Below are 23,015 nucleotides of genomic sequence, written 5' to 3'. Positions count from 1 at the left end.
TGATGTTCTCTATCTCTTGTTTGGTCAAACATTTCTTCATTCTCCATATATCTGACAAATATATTATTCCTTGCTCCCCTAATTTGCTTATAGTATCAGTCTTTATGTCTAGATCATGTATCCATTTGGACTTCATTCTTGTGTATGGTGTCAGGCATTGGTCTATGCCCAGTTGATGCCACACTGTTTTCCCGTTTTCCCAGCACCTTTTGTCAAACAGTGAGTTCTTATTCCAGAAGCTGAGGTCCTTGGGTTTATCAAACAGTAGCTTGCTATATTCATTGACTATTGTGTCTTGAGTACCTAACCTATTTCACTGATCTACCCCTCTATTTCTTAATACCAAGTGGTTTTGATGATTGTTGCTTTATAACACAAGTTGACACCTGACAGGCTAGGCCACCTTTCCTACCATTTCTTTTCCTTAGTTTCCTTGATATTCTGGAGTTTTTGCTCCTCCAGATGAATTTTGATATTATTTTTTCTAGCTGTAGAAAATAATTGTCTGGTAGTTTGATTGGTAGGCACTGAATAAGTAAATTAATTTTGGGAGAACTGTCATTTATTTATTTGCTTGGCCTCCGCATGAGCAACTAATCTTTTCCCACTTACTTAGATCTGACTTTATTTGTGCAAGAAGTGTTTTATAATTGTGTTCATATAGTCCCTGGGTTTGTTTTGGCAGGTAGACTCTCAGATATTTTATAGTGTCTGCTGTAGCTTTAAGTGGGATTTCTCTTTCTATCTCTTGCTGTTGTGCTTTGTTTGTAATATATAGAAACACAGATGATTTATGTGAGTTTATTTTGTATTCTGCAATTTTGCCAAAGTTGTTTATTTTATCAAGTTATTATTTTTTACTTGATTCTCTGGAATTCTCTAAGTATATCATCATATCATCTGCAAAGTGTGATAACTTAGTTTCTTCTTTGTCTATTCTAATTCCTTCAGTTTCTTTTTCTTCTCTTATTGCTAAAATTTATATTTCTAGTACCATATTGAATAATAGTGGTGATAATAGTCATTCTTGTTTCACCCCTGATCTTATTCGAAATGCATCTAGCTTATGTCCATTGCATATAATGCTTACTGGAGGTTTTAGGTAGATACAGCTTATTATTATATGGAAGGCTCCATTTATTCCTCTGTTCTCCAGTGTTTTCAACAGAAATATCAAAAGCTTTTTCCACATCTATTGAGATAATTTTATGGTTTCTCTGTTAGTTTTTTCAGTAATATGATCAATAATGCTGACAGTTTTCCAAATATTGTACCAGCCCTTTATTCCTGGTATAAATCTTACCTGATCATAATGTATTATTCTAGTGATAAGTTGCTGTATTCTTTTTGTTAATGTCTTATTTAGAATCTTTGCACCTGTGTTCATTAGAGAAATTGGTCTATAATTTTCTTTCTCTGTTTTGACTCTTTCTAGTCTAGGTAACAGAACCATATTTGTATTATAAAAAGATTTTCGTAGACTCCTTCACCAGTTTTTTCTAATAGCCTGTATAGCATTGGAATTAATTTTTCTTTAAATGTTTGATAGAATTCACTTGTAATTCCATCTGGTCCAGGAGAACTTTTCCTAGGGCGTTCATTGATGGCTTGTTCAATTTCTTTTTCTGAGATGGGGTTATTTAAGTGTTCAACTTCCTCTTCTGTTAATCTGGGTAATTTATATTTTTAAAAATATTTATCCATCTCATTTAGGTTGTCAAATTTATGGACATGCAGTTCGGCAAAGTCATTTTTAAATATTGTTTTAATTTCCTCCTCATTGGAGGTGAGTTCACCCTTTTCATTTTTGATGTTGGTAATTTGCTTTTCTTCTTTCTTTTTTTAAATCACATTGACCAAAGGTTTATCAATTTTATTGTTTTTTTCATAGAGCCAATTAGTTTTTTTTCTCAATTCGATTTAATTAGTCTCTCCTTTGGTTTTCAATATTTCTAATTTGGTATCCCCTTCATCATTTCTTATAGCACAATAACATTCTCTTGCTTTCATATACCATACCTGGTTCAGCAATTTTCCAGTTAATGGGCACCTGAAGGGAAATAATTTGAAGACAATTCCCAAGTTATTAACAAGGGATCCTAGGCATGTTGTTTCCCTAAGAAGGAACAGATTGGGAAGAATAAAACCAACACTAGACAGAACAATAGAAGAGTTATGGAGATTTGGGCACATTGATAACTAGTGAGGTAACACCAGAGAGAGTAGCTTTAACATTGGGACCCACCCTCCCCCAGCTGCAGTCATCTGTCCTTACCTTACAGGCCCTGATCCTGAAGTCTCTCTCATCTTGACTCATCAAGAAATCTAGAAGAGGACCCAGAGGGAGAGACACAACTGACTGTCTTCTCTTTACTCTGCTTACCAGGAAGTCATACCTTCAGACTGCCTGCCTTATTGGACTCCTGACCCTCAACTTTTCCTTACTCTCTGAGTGTCTGTGTCTTTGTCTCCCCATTTCTCTCTTTCCCTATTTCTGTCTCTTCCCTTCTCTGCTCTGTCTCTGTCTCTGTTAGTCTCTATCTCTCGGTCTGTCTGTTTCCCTCTCTCTCTTTCTCTCTCTTTTTGTTTGTGTCTCCTCCTCTCTCTTCTCCCATCATATACATGGTCTCTGTCTGTACTTCCAGGTTCCTCGTCCTTTTGCTTAGAGTGTACATGTCAGCTCTCTTCTTCCTTAAAATGTATTCCTATGCCCATGGTGAATGTCCTTAAATCGTTAGCTATTATGAAATCTCTATTGTAAGTGGTCTTCTTGAGAGTTCCTTTTGTGCCAAGTGCCATGTATCACACAAATGACCATGATATAGGTCCCTTCTTCCTTGTAAGCTCAGAAAATGCACAATTTGAATAAGTGATGAGAGATCAGATTAGGTTCACAGCCTTCATTATAACTCTTCATTGCTAGTATATATGCTGTATGGGGAAAGGAAAAGAAATTAGGACCTATGCCCTAGAATTCACTCTCTCTGTGTCTCTGTATTTGTTTATTTCTGCTTCTCAATGATCTCTCAATCACTCTTCTTTCTTCCTCTCCCTCCTGTGCCATGCAGTGAATTCTTTCCTCTACTCAATCCCCCACTACTCTCTCTGTTACATATATTTAGTCCTCCCATTCCACACCAGCTCATGAATTCCCAAGCACTACATACAAGAACTAGCTTTCCTTCCTATATGGGTCAGTTTTTAACCCATAAGTTGAATGTGTTCAGTCCTGAGGCTACTTACTTGAGGCACTAAATAGGCTTAGGGAATTAGAGAAAGATGCAGTCAGCTATGTGTGACCCTACAGCATTGGGACTGGATAATTGTATCTTCAGCTTCAATGTCTGTCATTTTGTCGCTGACTGCCCCTTTGTATAGTGGACACCTTCCCAGTAGTGAATGAATTAGTGGATGGATTTGTGGACATGGAGATGGTAGCACCATTCATTTTAGTTTGTTTACTCATAAGTCACTTGTACATACAAGTAGAATGATGCAGCCATACATGGGGTGACACTATTATTTGTACTTTAGCACGCAATGATAGTGGCATACATAACCTTACACACTGTGACAATCACATAGTGAGTGATAAAAGACAGTGACATATATAGAACTGAATTTCATTTACTTTATTGGAATAATGAAGGTGAACTACAAAGACAGGGTCTTTTGAGCTCCGTAGTTTGGTCTATAACAAGCAGGGATAGGATAGGGATGTGATGAACAGTGAGCTATAATGGAGGGATTGGTGATTCATTGCCTCAGTTGGTCCAGCTTCCATTATCCTAGTTGTTTGTGCATTGTGGGCTGAGTGCTATTTTAGTCTGAGAAGTAAAGGAAAATACACATGGTTAGGAGGTCAGGGAGTAATCCTACCTACTCAGGGTCTGGGCCAGTTTTCTGTGGTGATATCTCTGGCTATGGTCACCACCTTTCTCATTCCCAGATCAATCAGTGGTAAAGGGGCTTATTAGGTGAATGGGACTGCAATTACATATGGTAGGATGGGCATGATCACACAATTCAACATACACAACGTACATACCTAACTACCTATTCCTGGGAAGTAATAATTTTGCCCTGAGAATCAGAGAAACCTAATCAGGGTAATCACCATTTGGCTTCAGAGGGAATTTCCCAGTTGGGATGCCTATGGCTATAGTTACCACTTCTTACATTCTGAAATCCCTTCCTCCCATATTTTTAAGGAGGACAGATGCCCTCCTGGAAAAGAGAAAGGGAGCTCAGGCTCCTGGAAAGATATCAATTCTTTGGTTCACTTTTGAGTTCTTTCTAAACAGAGTCTTGGAGCCAGAGTGTGAGGAACCATGCATGCATAGGAATGTGAAAGTGTTCATGTGCATGTGATGGTAAGAGTGTGTGAGAGTGTCTGTGCTTGAGGATGTGAGTGTGTTTGGGTGTGTTTATTTCTTTAGCTACAAAAGCATCTGTATTTGAGAATTTGAGAGGGTGTGATTGTACGTGTGCATCAAAGGGATTTGCATTATTCTATGGAAGGAAAAGTACTGAAATTTGTTCTGGGGAGATACTGGCACACAGTCACACATTCACATATGACAGATATCGTACCTCAAGTGCTGTGTGCCTCAGCTTGTCACTCAATGTGAGGGCTGAAAAACATTCGTGGAGTTGATAAAATCCTTCTTGAGTGGTGTTATCAGCTCTGAAATTCGTGAGGAAAGCAGTCAATGGCAGGCGGTTGTTGATGTTGATATCCGCAAGCAACTTATAAATAGGCAGGCAAGCATCGACTGTGAAGAACAAACAGACATGGGCATGGGAAGGGATATTATAATTTTTTTGTTAAGGTGAGGATGGCATGATACTGGGATGGGCAGAAGTGTGGGCAGTTGGGGGGGTGGTAAAATCAGCGAGAAGTAGAGTCATTGGGAGACATAGTATTGCAGTATTTAGACAGTGTTGGAGAATATGGTGAATTGGGGAATTGGGTCAGTTTGGGGGGATAAGGTCATTGGGAATTGGGAGATGGAGGAATTGAAGGGATAGTGTGGAGGTAATGACTTTGGAGTACTCACTACCCCTGCCACCTCCTGAGTCTTACCAAGCAGGTTGTTCTGGGTCAGAGTCAGAAGGATGGTTGAAAAGAGAATGAGAAACTTCATGGTGGAGCGAGAGGATCTAAACTTCCAAGAGTTCGAGGTTCCCAAGTACTGCAGCCTGAGTCTCTGTAGGTAGAAATAGCCAGAGGCTCGTGAATTTATAATGTGTTTTCTTGGATTCTGTCCATGTCCATCCCAGGAGCTTCTGAAGTTCCTCCTCTAGAGGAGGGCAATATTCTGTCTCTGATGGGAAGTTTCTGACTGTGAGAACCAGGATTTGTGACATGCTGGTTATGTAATATTGGGAACAGGAAGATTATGCAAATGTATTTGCTTGGAACGAGTGAGTTGTGTGTTAATGATAGTTTATGACAGAAAGGTGAGACAGGCATGTTGTATGTTAAACAGGTCATATCATGTTTTGTGACAGATTGGCTCTGTATGTACTGTCAGGAAGGAATAGGATGACTTTTTTATGGTAAACTAGTGGAAACAGAAGTCAAGGTCATGCCTTAAGACTCACTAAACCACTGGTGGGAAGGGAATATTTAACATAAATTGCCCCCCCTCCACTCAATTTTATTTCGTTTATGGTTTGTTTTCACATATTTCTTGGAAGTAAAAAATTGTAGGGTCTTTAAAATACCAAGTGTGTCTTGTGAGTGGCAGATGGTAAGTTTTCATTTTCTTATTAAATGTCGCTGTTTCTTGATTGTTTTATTGTATTGTTTAATTCATTGACATTGAAAATTTTTAGTTAGGTTTATGTTTTTCTTCATTTATCTCTAACACCATTTTTTTCAAGTTATGTTTTCTCCCCCCCTTTCTCTTTTACAGTAAACATAGTATAAAGTCTCTTCAGTTTCTTTGCCTTTATCTTTTTTAAGGTGGATCCTATTCCCACTGGCTCCCTTCCCCTCACTCCAAACTTTTCCCCATTTGTTACTCCTTTCCTTTTGGAGTTTGTCTTATTAGTTCCTTTTACAGTCCTGCTTTTATCTTTATTTAATTTATTTATTAATTTTATTCATTTAATTTGTTTATTTAATTCTTTTGTCTTCTTTGTTTAGTCAAATAAGTTTCACCTTCCTCTTCACCTCGTCCTGTTCGTTAGTTTATTTAGATTTTATATTTTGTGTGTGCCCATTGCCAGAGAGAATTTCTCTCTCTCACTCTCTTTCATCTCTCTTCTGGATCTTCCTTCTCTGGCTCATGACTCTTATACTTATCTAGTCCCCCTGTATTTTCTTCATTCTGTAGAAAGTGAGGTACAGAGAGAAGGGACTTGCCAAGTTCTCATAGGTGGTAAGTGGAAAACCAGGTTCTCTGATCCCAAACCAGATATTAATTTCACTGAAGTGTCCTACCTTTAAGTTGACTGTCATATACAGAAAAATGGAGAACCTCAACATTCTGATATTGGGAATAGAGGCAAAAGATTTTAGGAATGTCCAGAATGTGAACCAGAAAGAAACAATTCGAGTATTGTGGAAATACAATCAGGATAACACAAGATCCAGAAGCTTCTATATTAAGGGATTGAAGGGCTTGGAATATGATGTTGCAGAAGTCAGAGGAACTAGGATTAAAACCAAGAATCACCTACCCAGCAAAATTGAGTATAATACTCCAGGAGAAAAATGGTTATTCAACAAAATAGACACCTTTCAAGCATTCTTGATGAAAAGACCAGAGCTAAATAGAAAATTTGACTTTCAAACACAAGAATCAAGAGAAGCACGAAAAGGTAAACAGGAAAGAGAAATCAAAAGGGACTTACTAAAGTTGAACTGTTTACATTCCTACATGGAAAGATTATATTTGTAACTTTTGAGACTTTTGTCAATATTTGGGTAGTTGCAGGGATTCTATACATATAGACAGAGGGCACAAGGTGAGTTGAATAGGAAGGGATAATATCTAAAAAAATTTCTTGACCTGGGAACTCTAGAATCTGGCTACAATATTCCTAGGAGTTTTTCTTTTCTGATCTCTCATGGTTCCTCACACTCTGGCTCCCAGACTCTGTTTAGAAACAATTAAAAAGTGAACCAAAGAATTGATATCTTTCCAGAAGCCTGAACCTCCTTTTCCATTTAGCTAATTCTGCTTTTTAAATCATTTTTCTCATCATAGACTTTTTGGACCACTTTTGCCATTTGAGTTTATCTATTTTTAAAGGTGTGGTTTTCTTCAGCATTTTTTTGGGTCTCCTTTAGCAAGCTCTTGAGTTACTTTTCATGATCTTCTTGTGTCACTCTCATTTCTCTTCCCAATTGTTCCTCTATGTCTCTTACTTGGGTTTTCAAAATCTTTTTTGATCTCTTCCATGACCTGAGACCACTGTAAATTTATTTTTGAGGTTTTGTATGCAGAAGCCTTGACTTTTATGTCTTTCTCTGATAGTATGCTTTGTTCTTCCTCATCTGAAAGGATGGAGGAAAATACCTGTTCACCAAGAAAGTAACCTTCTATAGTCTTATTTTTTCCCTTTTTTGAGTATTTGCCCAGCCAGTTACTTGACTTTTGAGTCCTTTGTTAAGTGGAGGGTAAACTCTTGGGGCCTGTAAGTTCTCTGTTCCTCCAAGGTGGCACAATCAGGAGAGAGGAGTTTACTCCTCTCCTGGCCTGCACTCTGGTCTGGGAGCAGCCACAAGCTTTTCTGTCCAGGATCTGAGAGTAGGGTTCCCTCTCCACAACCACCTCCAGCTCCCCCAGTCCAGCACTCTTCCTCACCCCAGGGCTATCACTCAGGGCTGATATTGAGATCAGCTGTTTGATTCTCCCCAGGTCTGTAGGTCGAGAGCTGCAAAAATGGACGCCTGGAGCTGGGGCTAGGGCAGGACCCTGCTCCCTTCTTACCCAGGTGAAAGAGCTTTCTTACTGACCTTTGAAGTTGTCTTTGGCATTTGTGAGTTGAGGATTCTGGGGACCGCAGCTGCTGCCCATGATTTCACACCCTGAAGCCTTCTCTGGTCACATTTGTGCCACACAGTGTGGCCAAGACTGGGCTGCACTCAGCTCCACTCTGAGCCTCTTGCAATAGACCTTTCCTGTCAGCCTTCCAGGCTGCCTTGGGCTGGAAATCTCTTTTAGTGTGCTGTTTTGTGGCTTCTGCTGCTCTACAATTTGTTTAGAGTCATTTTTACAGTCATTTCATGGATTTTGGGGGTAGAGCTACAAGAAGTCCATCCTTCTACTCCACCACCTTGGCTTCATCCCCCTTAGTTTTGTTTGTTAAATGAAACAAATTTTAAGTGTGATTTCATGCTCTTGGCTCCACCTGAGGGGAAATCATGTAGAACCACCCAAACTATCTTCTTCCAAAAGCTATGGGGTTTAGAAATGATTCACGAGTAATATTTATGGTACACCTTGTCAGAGATAGCTAAGATGATTATTGTTAAGTTTCTGCCTGAAGTACTTCAACTCTGGAAGGTTAATGGAACATAACAGAGATATCAATCTCCATCATCAAACAATTTCCAGATAGCTTTTGGTATAAGGGTGCCAACCTTATCATCATCAAATTTCAGATCTATTCATATTGTTTCTTTTCACTCATGATATATAAAGACCTGAGGAACTAGAACTTCTCTGATGTATTACCACTGAGGAAATGTCAAACAATGGCTTATACTTACCTCCTTTCTGTGTACCATTGATGTTGTTACATGTCTTTGACTGTCCATTTTCTTTTCTGTCTTCCAGATATTTGAATTTTGACTTAAAGGAGACCATTTCTTGGAAGTTTTGATATACATCATTCATATTCAACCAAAAGAAGAGGAAATTTGACATTTTTAAGAATTTTGGCATTCACAGATTCTTTCTTTTCATTTCTTTTTCTCCTGAGACAGTTGGGATTAAGTGACCTGCAAGAGTCACTTAGCCAGTGTAGTCAAGAATCTGAGGCTGGATTTGAATTCATGTCCCCCTGACTCCTGGTCTGGTGCTCTATCCACTGTGCCACCTCGCTGCTCCAATTTTTTCTCTTTGTAAAAAAGATAAGATCATTTGAATAGTAAAGTTAATAGGCAGTCAGCTAATCTTTGAAGATTTTATGTATGAAGAATTTTTTTTGTAAAATTGGAGCTTGGTGATTTTTTTCCCCTGCAGAATCAATTTAGTTCCTACAAAAAGATACTTGACTCCTTGAATGATAAGGCACCTAAGCTGAAGTTTTATTTTTCTTTATATTTGGTCCTCAGGTGATATGGAACCACTTGAGTTTTTGAAGTAGGTTTGTGACATGGTCACAACCTACAACTTAGGGAAATCACTTTGACAGCTGAATGGATGATGGGCTGGAGTGGGGAGAGTCTTGTGGCAGGTAGCTCGGACAGCTATGCTATGTTCCAATCAAGACTATGCTATGTGTCAGAGGAAAGAAAAAAGAGAGTGAGTTTAGGATGACTTCTAGGGTTTGAGCCTTGGTACCTAAAAGAATGATGATGTCCTGGGTAGAAAAAGAAGTTGGAATTGGAGAGGGGTTAAGATAATGGTTAAGATAATGGATAAGATAATGGTTGAGATAATAAAGGGGTTCAGTTGTGGACATGTGGAATTTGATTTGTCTATGGAACATCCTGTGTGAGATATCTAGTAAGGAGTTTGAGATGTGACTCAGGAGATCAGCTGTCAGAATAGGGCTGCACAAGAAGATGTGAGAATTATTAGCACAGAAATTATAACTGAATCCATGGAAGCTGATGAGATCAGATGATGAGAATAGATTCTACTTTCCCTAGACGACTGCAAACATAAGAAAGACACATGAGCAGTGCTTGTGTGCCTGTAAAATAGTAGCTACTCACTAAAAACTTGTAAAATGCAAGCACTATTAAACCTTTGAAACTGGTCTGACATGACTTTCTGTCTCTGGAGAGAGAGAGAGAGATAATAAGAATGTAAGTCATATTTTGGTCCTGGATGAGCATATCACAAGGTATGAAGAGTAATCACCAGGAACCAGAAAGTTACCAGAGCTGCTAAAATGTTGCAGAATTATTGTATGTGGAGTCATTGACAGGCTTCATTTAGACCAAGGCAGAACCTTTGAAATGTGAGGGGTGAAATTTGAACTAACTGTGGAAACAAAGGCTCAAACTTCTGAGCATATAAATTTATTAAGCGATGCATGCCAATTGTGTTACAAGTTGATACCAGGCCTCCTGAGTTTGTCAAAGGACCCTGAATATAGAGAGAGACAGATACTTTTGCTTTAACAGAAAACAATGAACAGGATATAAAATTAGGTAATCTGATTTCTAATTGGAGGGAAATTCAGGGACTTTCTTTTTGGAGGGGAAGATGAGACAGGTACAGTTCCCTTAAAGCATATAAAAGTGGTGTCCCATTTCCCTTCCATCAGGGTCTATATACAGTCAAAGGAACAAGGCCACAGTAACTGACTGACCAGTAAGGGATGAGTTTTCAGAGAAATCACATGGGTTGCTTGAGATGTATAATTATGAGAAAACTTCACAAATAAATAGTTCACATGTGACTTGGGCTTCCATGTGATTTAAGCAGATCACAGGGGCCCATTATGGGTGGGAAAGATCTTCAAATTAAGCAAAAAATACATTAACAATACAACTTCCCAGTCACACAGGGCTAGGTTCAAACAATGCAAAGAAGTTTTCTCACAATTTGTATAACTGAATAAAGATTTCTCTCAAGACAAAAATTGGACTAGTTTCATATAGGAACAGAAAGGGAACTGAGCTAGATCCAGTCACAAGATGAAGTCAGTGTGGTTCACTCAGTTCCAACAATTCCGATATTCTCCACTGTCCACCACAAAATCTCCTTTGTGAATTATTTGTTTTTATTTTTGTCAAACGGTATGATATGGGGATAAGAGAGACAGAGAGAGAGAAGGGATGAGATGAGATGAGATGAGACTGGCCGCACTCTGTTGTTGCTTTGGTATCCTAAAAGTTCCACACTCTTCTCTAGGATTCTTTACATTTCTGCTTTTTTAAAAAAAATAGTCATTTCAAATGTTGTATAATGCATTGCTAATAGAGAGTTATTGGCTTTTGTGAAGATTGCACTGCTTTACCAAAAGAAGTGGGGGTGAGAGAAGGGAGAGGTAGTAGTACTGCTTACATGTAAATTAATGTAATCCTGTTTTTAATTTGAGGAATAATACAAACATTTCCATAACACAGCATAACAATCTAAAAGATGATTGTACATGAAACTGCAAGCGTTATGCACAATGCTGTTCTTTTTAAACATATAATAAAATTATCGTGTAAATTTCTTTTTTTCTTCCCTCCCCCACCATGATGGCTCCCATTACAGAGAAATAGCTGTTTTATACATATATATGTATGTATATGTCTAAAATTAGTCTATACATATTCTATTTATCAGTTCTTTCTCTAGATGCAGATAACATCTGTCTTCATATGTCCTTTATTGTTAATTTGGGTATTTATACTATTCAAAATGATTTATTAGCTCAAAGTTATTCTCCCTCCCTCCCCCAAATTTATTAATTTATTTTTTTTCAGTTTTAAACAATCACTTCCATAAGTTTTAAATTGTCCCTGCCTCCCTGCCCACTCTGATGGCAGGCAATCTTATATGGGCTCTACACTCAAAATCATTCTTAAAACACTATTGCTGTTACTGTACGCAATAGTCTTTTTTTGGTTTCTGCTCATTTTGCTCTTTTGTTATTTCCTGTGGTCTTTCCCTGTTTTTCTATGATTGTTGAGATCATCATTTCTTGTAGGATGGGGGTATTCCATCACAATCATATACCACAGCTTGTTCAGCCATTCTCCAATTGACAGGCATGCCTGCAATGTCCAGTTCTTTGCCACCACAAAGAGAGCTGCGATAAATATTTTAGACCACATACGTTCTTCTCCTTTTTTCCTAATAATCTTTGGAAATAGACCTAGTGGTGCTTTTACTGGGCCAAAGGTTATAGGAAGTTTAATAACTCTTTGGGATATAATGACATAATGACATATAAGAACATGATAATGCAATCCTTTAAAAAAACCATTTTGTATTTTGCACTTTAGTGTCGGTTCTTTATCTATAATTGTCAGAATTATAGTGGGCCCTTCTTTCCCCTTTCTTGTTTTTCAGCACAGAAGTGAATGAAAGCTTGTTACAATCTCCTTAGGAATTCAATGAAATGGGTCTCAGTACTTGGGGGATGGGAGGTGTTTTGCCTATACACTATCTTAAGATCAGTAAATGTAAAAGTGTCCATGTTAAGGGGCTAAAATAGTGAGACACAATTAACATTGAGCAAAGGCATTTATTAACATGGCATGATAAAAACAATAGACACAAAATGTCTCCTCCTCCCCCCACCCCATTAGGTGGTATTACATGACTATCCATAAGCAGAGACTTAAAATATATTGGTAGGGGACATGGAGATCAAGACAGTTCCCAATTCTGAAACCGCAGGACCTTGAATTCTGTTTTTTTTTTTTTTCATTTACAACCTATTCAATCAGTTCTCCTCTTGGCTGCCGGGGTCAGCTCTCTTTTGAGGTCAAAGTCAGTTCCATTTTCGCTGTCAGAAGTCATTCTTGTTGAAGTTGCTTCTAAGCTTAGGTGATTGTGTAGTTGGAGAATTTATCTCTGCTTCTTCAGCTGTATCTCCAGTTTCCTCATAATAATTCTCTGCCTGTTGAATAGGGAATGTCCTCCTGGGCTAGATGCCATGAGTGATCCTCTCTCAGGGATCAGGTTCTTTCTCCAATGCTGGATCCAGATCAACTATTCAAATGTCCATCTGTTTAATATTTGAGGAATTGTGAGCTGTGTCAGTGAAGGGAGCCTCAGTGCTGACAAAATCATGACTCTTTGAAGCACAGTGATGTTTTTGTCTCTGAGAGTGTCTGTTAGTATCTGTGAACTTACTTGTCTGTGCCTTCTACCATCTATGAATGGAAGTATGTTCTTCACCCAGTACAAGGTCCTATTTGAAGCTGGAAGGAAGGCAGAACCTGGACTGCGGTGTGGGGTCTTTTTTCTCCGCCAGAGTCAATGTGCAGACACATCTTTATAGCAATAACCCTAAACAGTCCAGTTCAGCAAAGTTACATGTAGAGTTCATAGGAGAGACCAAAAAACCTTCTCCTTCCTCACCCACTTCAACCTTATCTTTAATTAGTATCACTTTTCCCACTCTTCTAACACTCCTTCTTGCCTTTCTCTCACCCAAAGATTTAAGTACGCAGCATATGTAGTGTAGCATAGCATAGCAGGTAGATGCCTCAGCTACAAAACTGTCTATTATAGTAGAAAAAAAGCTTGATTCAGGAGTTTATAAACTAAAAGAGATGAGGAATGGGATGGTCAATAGTGTCAAAAGGTTTAGAGACCAAAGCAAATGAGAACTGACAAAGGGTCTCCGAATTAAGAACTAATTATTCTTTGCAAACAGCACTTTTCAGAGAGTAGTCGAGTCAGAAGCCTGACTGTAAAGGTTTGAGAAGTGAGTGGGTGGTAAGGAAATGAAGGCAGTGAGAGTAGACAGTTCTTTCCTGGGTCTCAGCAATCAAAAGGACAGCTGGATGTATATATATATACAGAAACAGCCTGATATTATATAGGTCCGGAGAAAATGTTTTGGTTAAGTTGTTTTTAAATTTTTTAAAAATAATTAATTAATTGATTTGTGTTTTTAATGTTCTACAATCACTACCAAAACTTAGGTTTTTATCAGCCCCCTGTTATCCCTCACCACTCCCCTCCCTCCCCAAGATGTCATACAATTCTATGTAGGATCTACATATACTTTCCTATTGAACACGTTTTTACTATAGTCATGCTGTGTAGATGAACTAAAATAAATGGAAGAAATCATATAACAAATCAAAACATAATACACACACACACACACATATACAAACATGATCTGCTACACTCTGCAAATGAATTCCATAGTTCTTTGAGTGTGGAAGTCATTTTGCCTTAGAAAACCATTGGGAATTATTTTTTTCTTTCAAATTCTTGCGTTATTACAAAGTTCCAAGTCTACCAGAAAACACTCTCACTCACTGTGGTTGTTGCTGTGCACAAAATTCTCCTGCTTCTGCTCCTTTTGCTCAGCATCAGATCATATAAGTCCTTCCAGGCCTCTCTGAAGTCTTCTTGTTCATCATTTCTTATGGCACAATAGTACTCCATTACATTTATATACCACAACTTATTCAGCCATTCCCCAGTTGATGGGCATCCCCTTGATTTCCAGTTTTTGGCAACTACAAAGAGTGCTGCTATAAATATTTTTGTACATGTGGGACCCTTTTCCATTTTTATGATCTCTTGGGGATACAGTCCTAGTAGCGATATTGCTGGGTCAAAGGGTATGCACATTTTTGTAGCCCTTTGGGCATAGTTCTAAACCACTCTCCAGAATGGTTGGATGAGCTCACAGCTCCACCAACAATGAATTAGTGTTCCAATTCTCCCACATGCTCTCCGACCTTTATCATTCTCCTGTTCTCTCATATTTGCCAATCTTATAGGTGTGATGTGGTGTCTCAGAGTTGTTTTGATTTGCATCTCTCTAATCAAAAGTGATTTAGAGCATTTTTTCATATGATTATAGATACCTTTAATTTCTTCCTCTGAAAATTGCCTATTTATATCCTTTGACCATTCATCAATTGTGGAATGACTTGTACTGTTGTACATTTGACTGAGTTCTCTATATATTGCAGAAATGAGGCCTTTATCCCTGAGATTAGCTGTAAAAATTCTTTCCCAATTTACTACATCCCTCCAAATTTTGGTTGCATTGGGTTTGGTTGTGCAAAGACTTTTCAGTTTAATGTAATCAAAGTTATTCATCTTGCATTTCATAATACTTTCTATCTCTTCTTTAGTAACAAATTCTTCCCTTCTTCATAAATCTGATAAATACATTATTACTTGCTCCTCCAGTTTGTCCATGGTATCAATCTTTACACCTGGATCGTGTACCCATTTGGACTTTATTCTTGTGTATGGTGTCAGGCATAGGTCTATGCCTAGTTTCTGCCACACAGTTATCCAGTTTTTCCAGCAATTTTTGTTGAACGGTGAGTTCTTATCCCAGAAGCTGGGGTCCTTGGGTGTATCAAACAGGAGGTTGCTATATTCCTTGCCTACTGTGCCTTGAGTGCCAAGTCTATTCCACTTGTCTACCCTTTTGTTTCTTAGTCAGTACCAAGTGCTTTTGATAAGTGCTGCTTTATAGTACAATTTGAGATCTGGTAGCGCTAGGCCACCTTCCCTAGCATTTCTTTTCATTAGTCCCTTTGATATTCTGGACCTTTTGTTCTTCCAGATGAATTTTGATATTATTTTATCCAGCTCTAGAAAATAATTGTCTGATAGTTTAATTGGTATGGCACTAAATAAGTAAACTGATTTAGGTAAAATTGTCATTTTTATTATATTAGCTCAGCCTACGCTTGAGCAACTGATGTTTTTTCACTTACTTAAATCTGACTTTATTTGTGCAAAAAGTGTCTTGTAATTGTGTTCATATATTCCCTGGGTTTGTTTTGGCAGGTAAACTCCCAAGTGTTTTATAGTGTCTACCCTAGCTTTAAATGGAATTTCTCTTTCTGTCTCTTGATGTTGGACCATATATAGGAATGCAGAAGATTTGTGCAGGTTTATTTTGTAACCTGCAACTTTGCCAAAGTTGTTTATTATTTCAAGTACTTTTTTTACTTGAATCTCTGGGGTTCTCTAAGTATATCATCACATCATCTGCAAAGAGTGATAACTTAGTTTCTTCTTTGCCTATTCTTATTCCTTCACTTTCTTTATCTTGTCTAATTGCTACAGCTAATATTTCTAGTGCCATATTGAATAATAGTGGTGATAATGGACATCCTTGTTTCACCCCTGATCTTATTAGAAATGCATCTAGCTTATCTCCATTGCATATAATGCTAGCTGAAGGTTTTAGGTAGATACTGCTTATTATTTTATGGAAGGTTCCCTTTATTCCTATGTTCTCCAATGTTTTTAATAGGAATGGGTGCTGTATTTTGTTGAAAGCTTTTTCTGCATCTGTTGAGATAATCACGTGGTTTTTGTTAGTTTTATTGTTGATATGATCAATAATGCTAATAGTTTTCCTAATATTGAACTAGCCCTGCATTCCTGGTATGAATCCTACCTGATCATAATGTATTATTCTCACGAGAAGATGCTGTATTCTTTTTGCTAAAATCTTTTTTAAAACTTTTGTATCTATATTCATTAGAGAAATTGATGTATAATTTTCTTTCTCTGTTTTGTCTCTTCCTGGTTTAGGTATTAAAACCACATTTGTATCATGGAAAGAATTTGGGAGGACTCCTTCTTCCCCAATTTTCAAAATTAGTCTATATAGTATTGGAATTAACTGTTCTTTAAATGTTTCATAGGATTCACTTGTAAATCCATGTGGCCCTGGAGACTTTTTCCTAGGGAGTTCATTGATGACTTGTTCAATTTCTTTTTCTGAGATGGGGTTGTTAAGTATTCAACTTCCTCTTCTGTTAATCTGGACAATTTGTATTTTTTAAAATACTCATCCCTCTCATTTAGATTATCGAATTTGTGGGCATAAAATTGGGCAAAATAATTTCTAATTATTATTTTAATTTCCTCCTCATTGGAGGTGAGTACACCCCTTTCATTTTTAATATTAGTAATTTGATTTTCTTCTTCCTTTTTTAAAATCAAATTGACCAGAGGTTTATCAATATTATTAGTTTTTTCATAAAACCCACTATTCCTTTTATTTATTAATTCAATAGTTTTCTTAATTTCAGTTTTATTAATCTGTGCTTTGGTTTTAAGTATTTCTAATTTGGTATTTACTTGGGGATTTTCAATTTGTTCTTTTTCTATCTTTTTCAGCTGCATGCCCAAGTCATTGCTCTCCTCTTTCTCTATTTTATTTATGTAGGCATTCAAAGATATAAAACTTCCCCTAAGAACTGCTTTTGCAGTATCCCATAAGATTTGGCAGGTTGTCTCATTATTGTCATTCTCTTGAATGAAGTCGTTGATTGTTTCTATGATTTCTTCTTTAACCCACTCCTTCTTTAGGATTAGATTATTCAGTTTCCAATTGATTTTTGGTTTATCTTTCCATGGTCTTTTATTACATATAATTTTTATTGCATTATGATCTCAGAAGGATGCATTGATTATCTCTTCCTTTCTGCACTGGATTGTGAAGTTTTTATGTCCTAGTACATGGTCAATTTTTGTAAATGTGCCATGTACTGCTGAGAAAAAGGCATATCCCTTTCCATTCCCATTCAATTTTCTCCATATCTACCTTATTCAGAGTTTTATTTACCTCCTTAACCTCTTTTAAAATTTATTTTGAGGTTAGATTTATCAAGTTCAGAGAGGGGGAGGTTGAGGTCCCCCACTAGTATAGTTTTGCTGTCAATTTCTTCCTTCAACTTCCCCAACATGTACTCTAAGAATTTGGATACTATACCACTTGGAGCATACATGTTTAGTAATGATATTGCTTCATTGTCTATGGTGCGTTTTAGCAGGATATAGTTTCCATCCTTATTTCTTTTGATTAGATCTATTTCTGCTTTTGCTTTGCCTGAGATCAGGATTGCTAGTCCTGCTTTTCTTACATCAGCTGAAGCACAATATATTCTGCTCCAACCTTTGACCTTTATCCTGTGCGTATCCCCCCCATTTCAAGTGTGTTTCTTGTAAACAACATATTGCTGGATTATGTCTTTTAATCCCTTCTGTTATCCATCTCCGTTTTATGGGAGAGTCCTAAGTTGTTTTTTAAATGGTGGAAGGGAGCATGGACTTGCCAAACAGAAACAAGGAAGGAGAGAGTAGATCTGGGGAAAATGGCATAAAGAGAGGAAAGCAATGAGTCAGGCAACAGTTCCCCTGAACTTTACCACTTTCAATCAACTCACAGAATATTTAGTTTACTTCTGTGGGAAATAGTTTTTGGAAAGGCATTCAGTATATGTTACCAAGAAGATTAAAAGGCTAGAAAACAGATTAAAAGAGGAAAAGCTGAAGGATCCGGGAATATTTAGCCTGAAGGAAACTTAACAAGGACTGTAGTCATCCTCAAATATTTGAACAATTGATTTGTGAGAAAGATGTTAGACTTGTTTTTCTTGACCCTAATGGGCAGACTGGGGCAGGTAGTTTGTGCAGTGGATGAGCAGTGGATCTGTAGTGAAGACCTGAGTTGAATGTGGCCCTGGGCAAATAATTTAACCCTGTTTGCCTCAGTTTCCTCATATGTAAAATGTATCTGTAAAATGAGTTGGAGAAGAAAATCGCAAAGGACTTGAGTATTTTACCAAGAGAATCCCAAGAACAGTCATGAAGAGTCAAACACAACTGAAATGACTGAACAAAACCCAAAATAGGGAGACTTGAATCAATAGGTGGAAGTTGAAAGGACACAAATTTCATCTCAACGTAATGAAAATCTTCTGCAAATTTGAACTATACAAGAGTGAAATGAGCTGTCTCAGCAAGTAGTGAATAATATTTCTGAAGATCTTCTAACTAGCAGTTAAATAACTGTTTAAACTTTGCAAGGTGTTATATAAATATTATTGCATTTTATCCTCACAGTCACCCTGTCAGAATTCCCATTCTATAGATCTCAGGTCTTCTTGAATACAGGTGAGGCAATACCCACCATCCACCAAGCTACCAGGGTGACAGACAAATATGGATTGCTCTATATGATTGCTGAGGTCCCTTGTAACTCAAGATTTTATGATTCTAGAGTATACCTTCCTAGCAAGGGGATTTCAGGAGATCTGTGAACTTAGATGAGGAAACAAATTCTTGGTTCCCACTAACCTCTACTAACAGTTAGCATTTCCTTCAATTAGGAGTTTTTCTTTAATTATTGTGAGCAAGGGCTTTACCAGACTGCCAAAGCAGTCCATGATACAGCAAAAATTATATACTGAGGATAGACAGGTGGGAAACAGGAATTGAGCCCAGTCAGAGAATGAATTTATTCTATCTCTCCCTCTTCTAAGAGTATCCATCACTTAGTTTGATAACAGTTATACAATACTTTTAGTCATATAACACATATTTATATATCATACTTAGTTGTATAACATTTAGTTGTATAGCACTCAGTTGCATAACATTTGGTTATACAACACACTTAGTTATATAATAGGTATATAACACTGGAAGAAAGAAGAGACTGTCTCAAGTTCCCTTCTCACAGAGAGCCTGTCATGTGGTGTCCCCTCCCTTTCTTTCTCCTCCTCCTTCCAGGCAGGAGACAAGTCCCAATATAATTGCCATCTGGGGTGCTTTTTCTGAAGAATCTTATAGGAAATAACTTCATTGCCACAGGAAAGACCATGACAGGTGGGAACCAAAGACAACGACTCAGTATGGTAACTGTGATAGCATTGGGACTCCTCTGCTTAACCCTACTCCCCAGCACAGGTAAGTCTGTGCATCTATCTCCTCAATAGGTAAGATTACTCCCTAACAGCTTCAAATAGACCCCACCACTACACAGTGTAGTTTAGGAGAAAGGATGCTGAATTTTGCTTCAGAAGACCTGAGTGTTGGTTCCACTAATAACTGGCTATGAAGCCTTGAAGACTATTTTACCTCTCTGACTTTCAGTTTCCTCTTTTCTGAAAGGGTCCTAGATGAACAGGGGAATGGACAGAGAACCAGCTTGGTGTGACAGAGACCTGGTTTCAAGTCCTATAGCATGTATATGAGTTTTGTGACGATGGGCAACCATTCAATGGCCCTCAGGCAATTTTTTCAAATCATAAATTGAATTGTTAATCTGGATTGGTGAAAGAATAGCAGGAGTTCCATTCTCTGAAGAAATCATAGGTCCTGGACCTTGAAATTCCTGTTCTGCTGACCTCATAAGGCTGTTGTGAAAATCAAATCATTTTGCATAGGACTTCGTAAAAATTGTTAAGTGTGAGCTCTGACAATTTTTGCTGCTTTCTTCCTTGGGATGCAGAACTAATTCCTAAGAATGAATACTTTGAGGTAGAAACTGCAGAGGGAGGAACATAACACACAGTATTCAGGTCCAGATATGTGACCAGTCCAGATCCAGGGGGAAAAAAAGTAACAGGGTATGGTGGGTAGCATCAGGCCTCAAGCTTCCCAACACTCTGGACAGATGGCCAAACTCAGGGAAAGTGCTGTGATAAGGAGGATATCAGCACTCTCCTCTGTCAGGTATTTCAGAATCTCTGATGCCTAATCATTCCCTTCTCCTGTCTGTGATCTTCCTCACCCTAAGCCTTCATCCTTCACCCCCATCTATAACCTCTGCTCACTGTCCTGTGCTTCTCTCATGGCTGAGAATGAAGACTTTATCTCTGTTCCAGATTCCAAGCCTCTCTGCCCGGAACTATTAAATGTTATGAGATTGTTTTTAACTGAGGATAAAGAAGTCTACATTAATTCAGTGAGCAATTACACCTCAGATAGTAAAACAATAGATGTTGCAGAGAGACTCAAAGACTGTGTGGACTCCTCTATGAACCCTCAATATCAACAAGCGACTTACAATTTTCTGGTAAGGCACCTCTCCACACTGGTTCCTGCCTCACCTTTCCTGACCTGGGCCTACTCTCTACCTGAATCTCCCTTTCCCTCCCACACCCTGCCCTCTCCTCCCCTCCATGTTCTGACCCATAACCTCCTCAGTGGATACTCATTCCCTTAAGTCTATTTACACAGATAAGTCTAGGGCTGTTTTTTCCACCTGAAAACACAGAATTTATGATCAAACAGCAATTCTTTTTTTTTAAACCACCAAAGCTCCCTCTGTCAGTCAGTGAGAAACAATTAAATACCTACTATGTGCTAGGCATTTTTCTAAATGTTGGAATAGAAAAGCAAAAGGCACTTCCTGGCCTTGAGAAGGTTACACTCTAATGAGAGAGAAAAGAAATAAAGAAATACATAAAAACAAGCTATATACAAGACAAAACGGAAAAGCTAACAGAAGGAAGGCACTGGAATTAACAAAAATTGTTAAGGCTTTCTGATGGACGAGAGAGTTTAGTTAGAACTTGAAGGAATTCAGGGAAGCCAGTAGATGGAGAAGAGGAGAGAGAACATTCCAGGCATGGGGTCAGCCAGAGAGAATGCCCAGAACCAAGAGATGGAGTGTTTTGTTTGGGAATGCAAGTAGTACTGTGCTATTGGATTGAAGAGTATGTGGTAGGCTTAAGAAAACTTGAAAGGTAGAAGGGAGCTGGCTTTTGAAGGGCTTTGAACACCAAACAAAGGATTTTACTGGATGAGATAGGGAGCCCCTAAAGTTGTATGAATAAGAGAATGCCCTGCTGAAACCTGCGATTTAGGAAGATTGCTTTGACAACTGAGTGGAAAATGGAGTGGCATCAGGAGAGACTTGCGGCATACAGACTAATCAAGAGAGTGAGAAGCTGAGAGTGACACCTATGTTGTGAGCATGGGGACCGGGCAGATGGTGGTGCCCTTGAGGATATTGGAGAAGTTTGTTAGGTGGGATGGTTTGGGTGAAAGACAATGAATTAAGAACTCAATGCTGAGTTTATGATATATACTGGGTATGCAGTTTGAGATGTCTGAAAGGTAGTTGGAGATGTAAGACTGGAGGTCAACAGAGAGGTAAGAGTTGGGTAAGTAGATTTGAGAATTATCAGCAGAGAGATGGTAATTAAATTCATAAGAGCTGATGAGACCACTAAGTGAAATAATATAGAGGGAGAAAAGAAGAGAAGAGAGCCCAGGAGAGAAACCTGTGGGACACCCATAGTTTGTAGACATGACTTGCAAGAAGATTCAGCAAAGGAGACTATGAGGGAGGGAGTGGCTAGATAGGTAGTATGAGAATCGGGAGAGAGGCAGAAATATTCTTGTCTGAAAACCTAGACAGAAGAGAATATCAAGGAAAAGAAGGTGATTGTTTGTGTCAAAGGCTGTGGGAGAGGTTAAGAAGGAATGATTGAGAAAAGATTCTCAGGAAAGGTAGTCTGGTCCTGGCTGAGCTATGATCAAGGGTCAGACATTTTGGGCATGCCTCAGTCTCGCATATGTAGATGTACTGTGCCCGAAGCCAGGAAGGTCTGAGTTTGAATCCAACCTCTTCCTAACTATGGCACCCTGGATAGGTCACTAAACTTGTTTCCCTCAGTTTCCTCATCTGTAAAGTAAGTATACAAAGAGCTTCTATCTCCCAAAGTTGTTTTAAGGATCAAATGAGACTGTATTTGTGAAGTGTTTTTCAAACCTTAAAAGTACCATATAAACAGTAGATATTGCTAACTATGCTGGATTACATTAAATGTTCTCCCCTTCCTACAGGAATACCTCTCCCAAGATGTGTGCCAGAAAATTTTATAAGCCAGCTTGATGGACTACCCTGCAAGACGTCTATGTTCTTCCCACCATGCTTACTGACCATCATCCAGACTTGCTGACCTTCTTTCACTAATCCTACCATAGGTTACTGAGAAACCCATCATGATTCTACTACTTTGTCCTCTAGAGACCTCTTAGCCTCTATCCCAATCATGTCATCCCCTTATGATACAATAAATTCTATGCAATTCAATTCTCAGTGTCTGTGTTTCCTTCCAAAGGGTTGGGGGAACAATAAGTGAAAATCATTCCAGAAGTACAAGGGGCTCCTAAACCCCTCAGAGAGAGGGGGTATCTGTCATTGCCCTTGGAACTCTTTATACAGCTCCAGGGTACTTGACCTTGTAATATGCATGGCCCTCCTCACTGGACTCCAGCAGCAAAAGTCCAAGAGTGAAAGTCTATGATCTAGTCAAGTACTGCCTGACATTCAAAGAGAAAAAGTGTCCACCCAGAGGGCTCTTGTTCAGATGCTGATCTATGCATAGAAAGATTATTCTGCTGCCCACACTCATT

The 23,015-nt window shown here is 38.3% G+C and overlaps 1 protein-coding gene and 1 long non-coding RNA gene across 2 annotated transcripts in view; one reads left to right on the top strand and one right to left on the bottom strand.

Annotated features, from left to right (window-relative positions):
* Positions 1-22,692, top strand: part of LOC140519196 (uncharacterized) — a 52,325-nt gene extending 29,633 nt beyond the window's left edge. The window contains exons 2-4 of the long non-coding RNA XR_011972119.1: positions 19,377-19,553; positions 20,474-20,664; positions 22,443-22,692. This is a non-coding gene — a long non-coding RNA (uncharacterized lncRNA). The remainder of the gene's footprint in view (positions 1-19,376; positions 19,554-20,473; positions 20,665-22,442) is intronic.
* Positions 3,618-5,207, bottom strand: SCGB2B2 (secretoglobin family 2B member 2). Its single transcript, XM_072632010.1, has 3 exons — positions 5,087-5,207; positions 4,594-4,775; positions 3,618-3,827 (listed from the first exon to the last, which is right to left on the bottom strand). The coding sequence occupies exons 1-3, from the start codon at positions 5,145-5,147 to the stop codon at positions 3,789-3,791; spliced, it is 282 nt and encodes a 93-aa protein (XP_072488111.1). The 5' UTR covers positions 5,148-5,207; the 3' UTR covers positions 3,618-3,788.
* Positions 22,693-23,015: the final 323 nt, after the last annotated feature.

Source organism: Notamacropus eugenii, chromosome 1, assembly GCF_028372415.1.
Source record: "Notamacropus eugenii isolate mMacEug1 chromosome 1, mMacEug1.pri_v2, whole genome shotgun sequence".
Classification (NCBI taxonomy): Eukaryota; Metazoa; Chordata; class Mammalia; order Diprotodontia; family Macropodidae; genus Notamacropus; species Notamacropus eugenii.
This window is presented reverse-complemented; position numbering and strand designations above follow the sequence as displayed.

Excerpts from the sequence above, each read along its gene's own strand:
- SCGB2B2 (XM_072632010.1), bottom strand. The coding sequence starts at position 5,147 with ATGAAGTTTCTCATTCTCTTTTCAACCATCCTTCTGACTCTGACCCAG. Across the intron at positions 4,776-5,086 it reads GACCCAGAACAACCTGCTTG|TCGATGCTTGCCTGCCTATT; the intron begins GTAAGACTCAGG and ends TGTTCTTCACAG. Across the intron at positions 3,828-4,593 it reads TGAGGCACACAGCACTTGAG|ACTAAAATAGCACTCAGCCC; the intron begins GTACGATATCTG and ends TTTACTTCTCAG.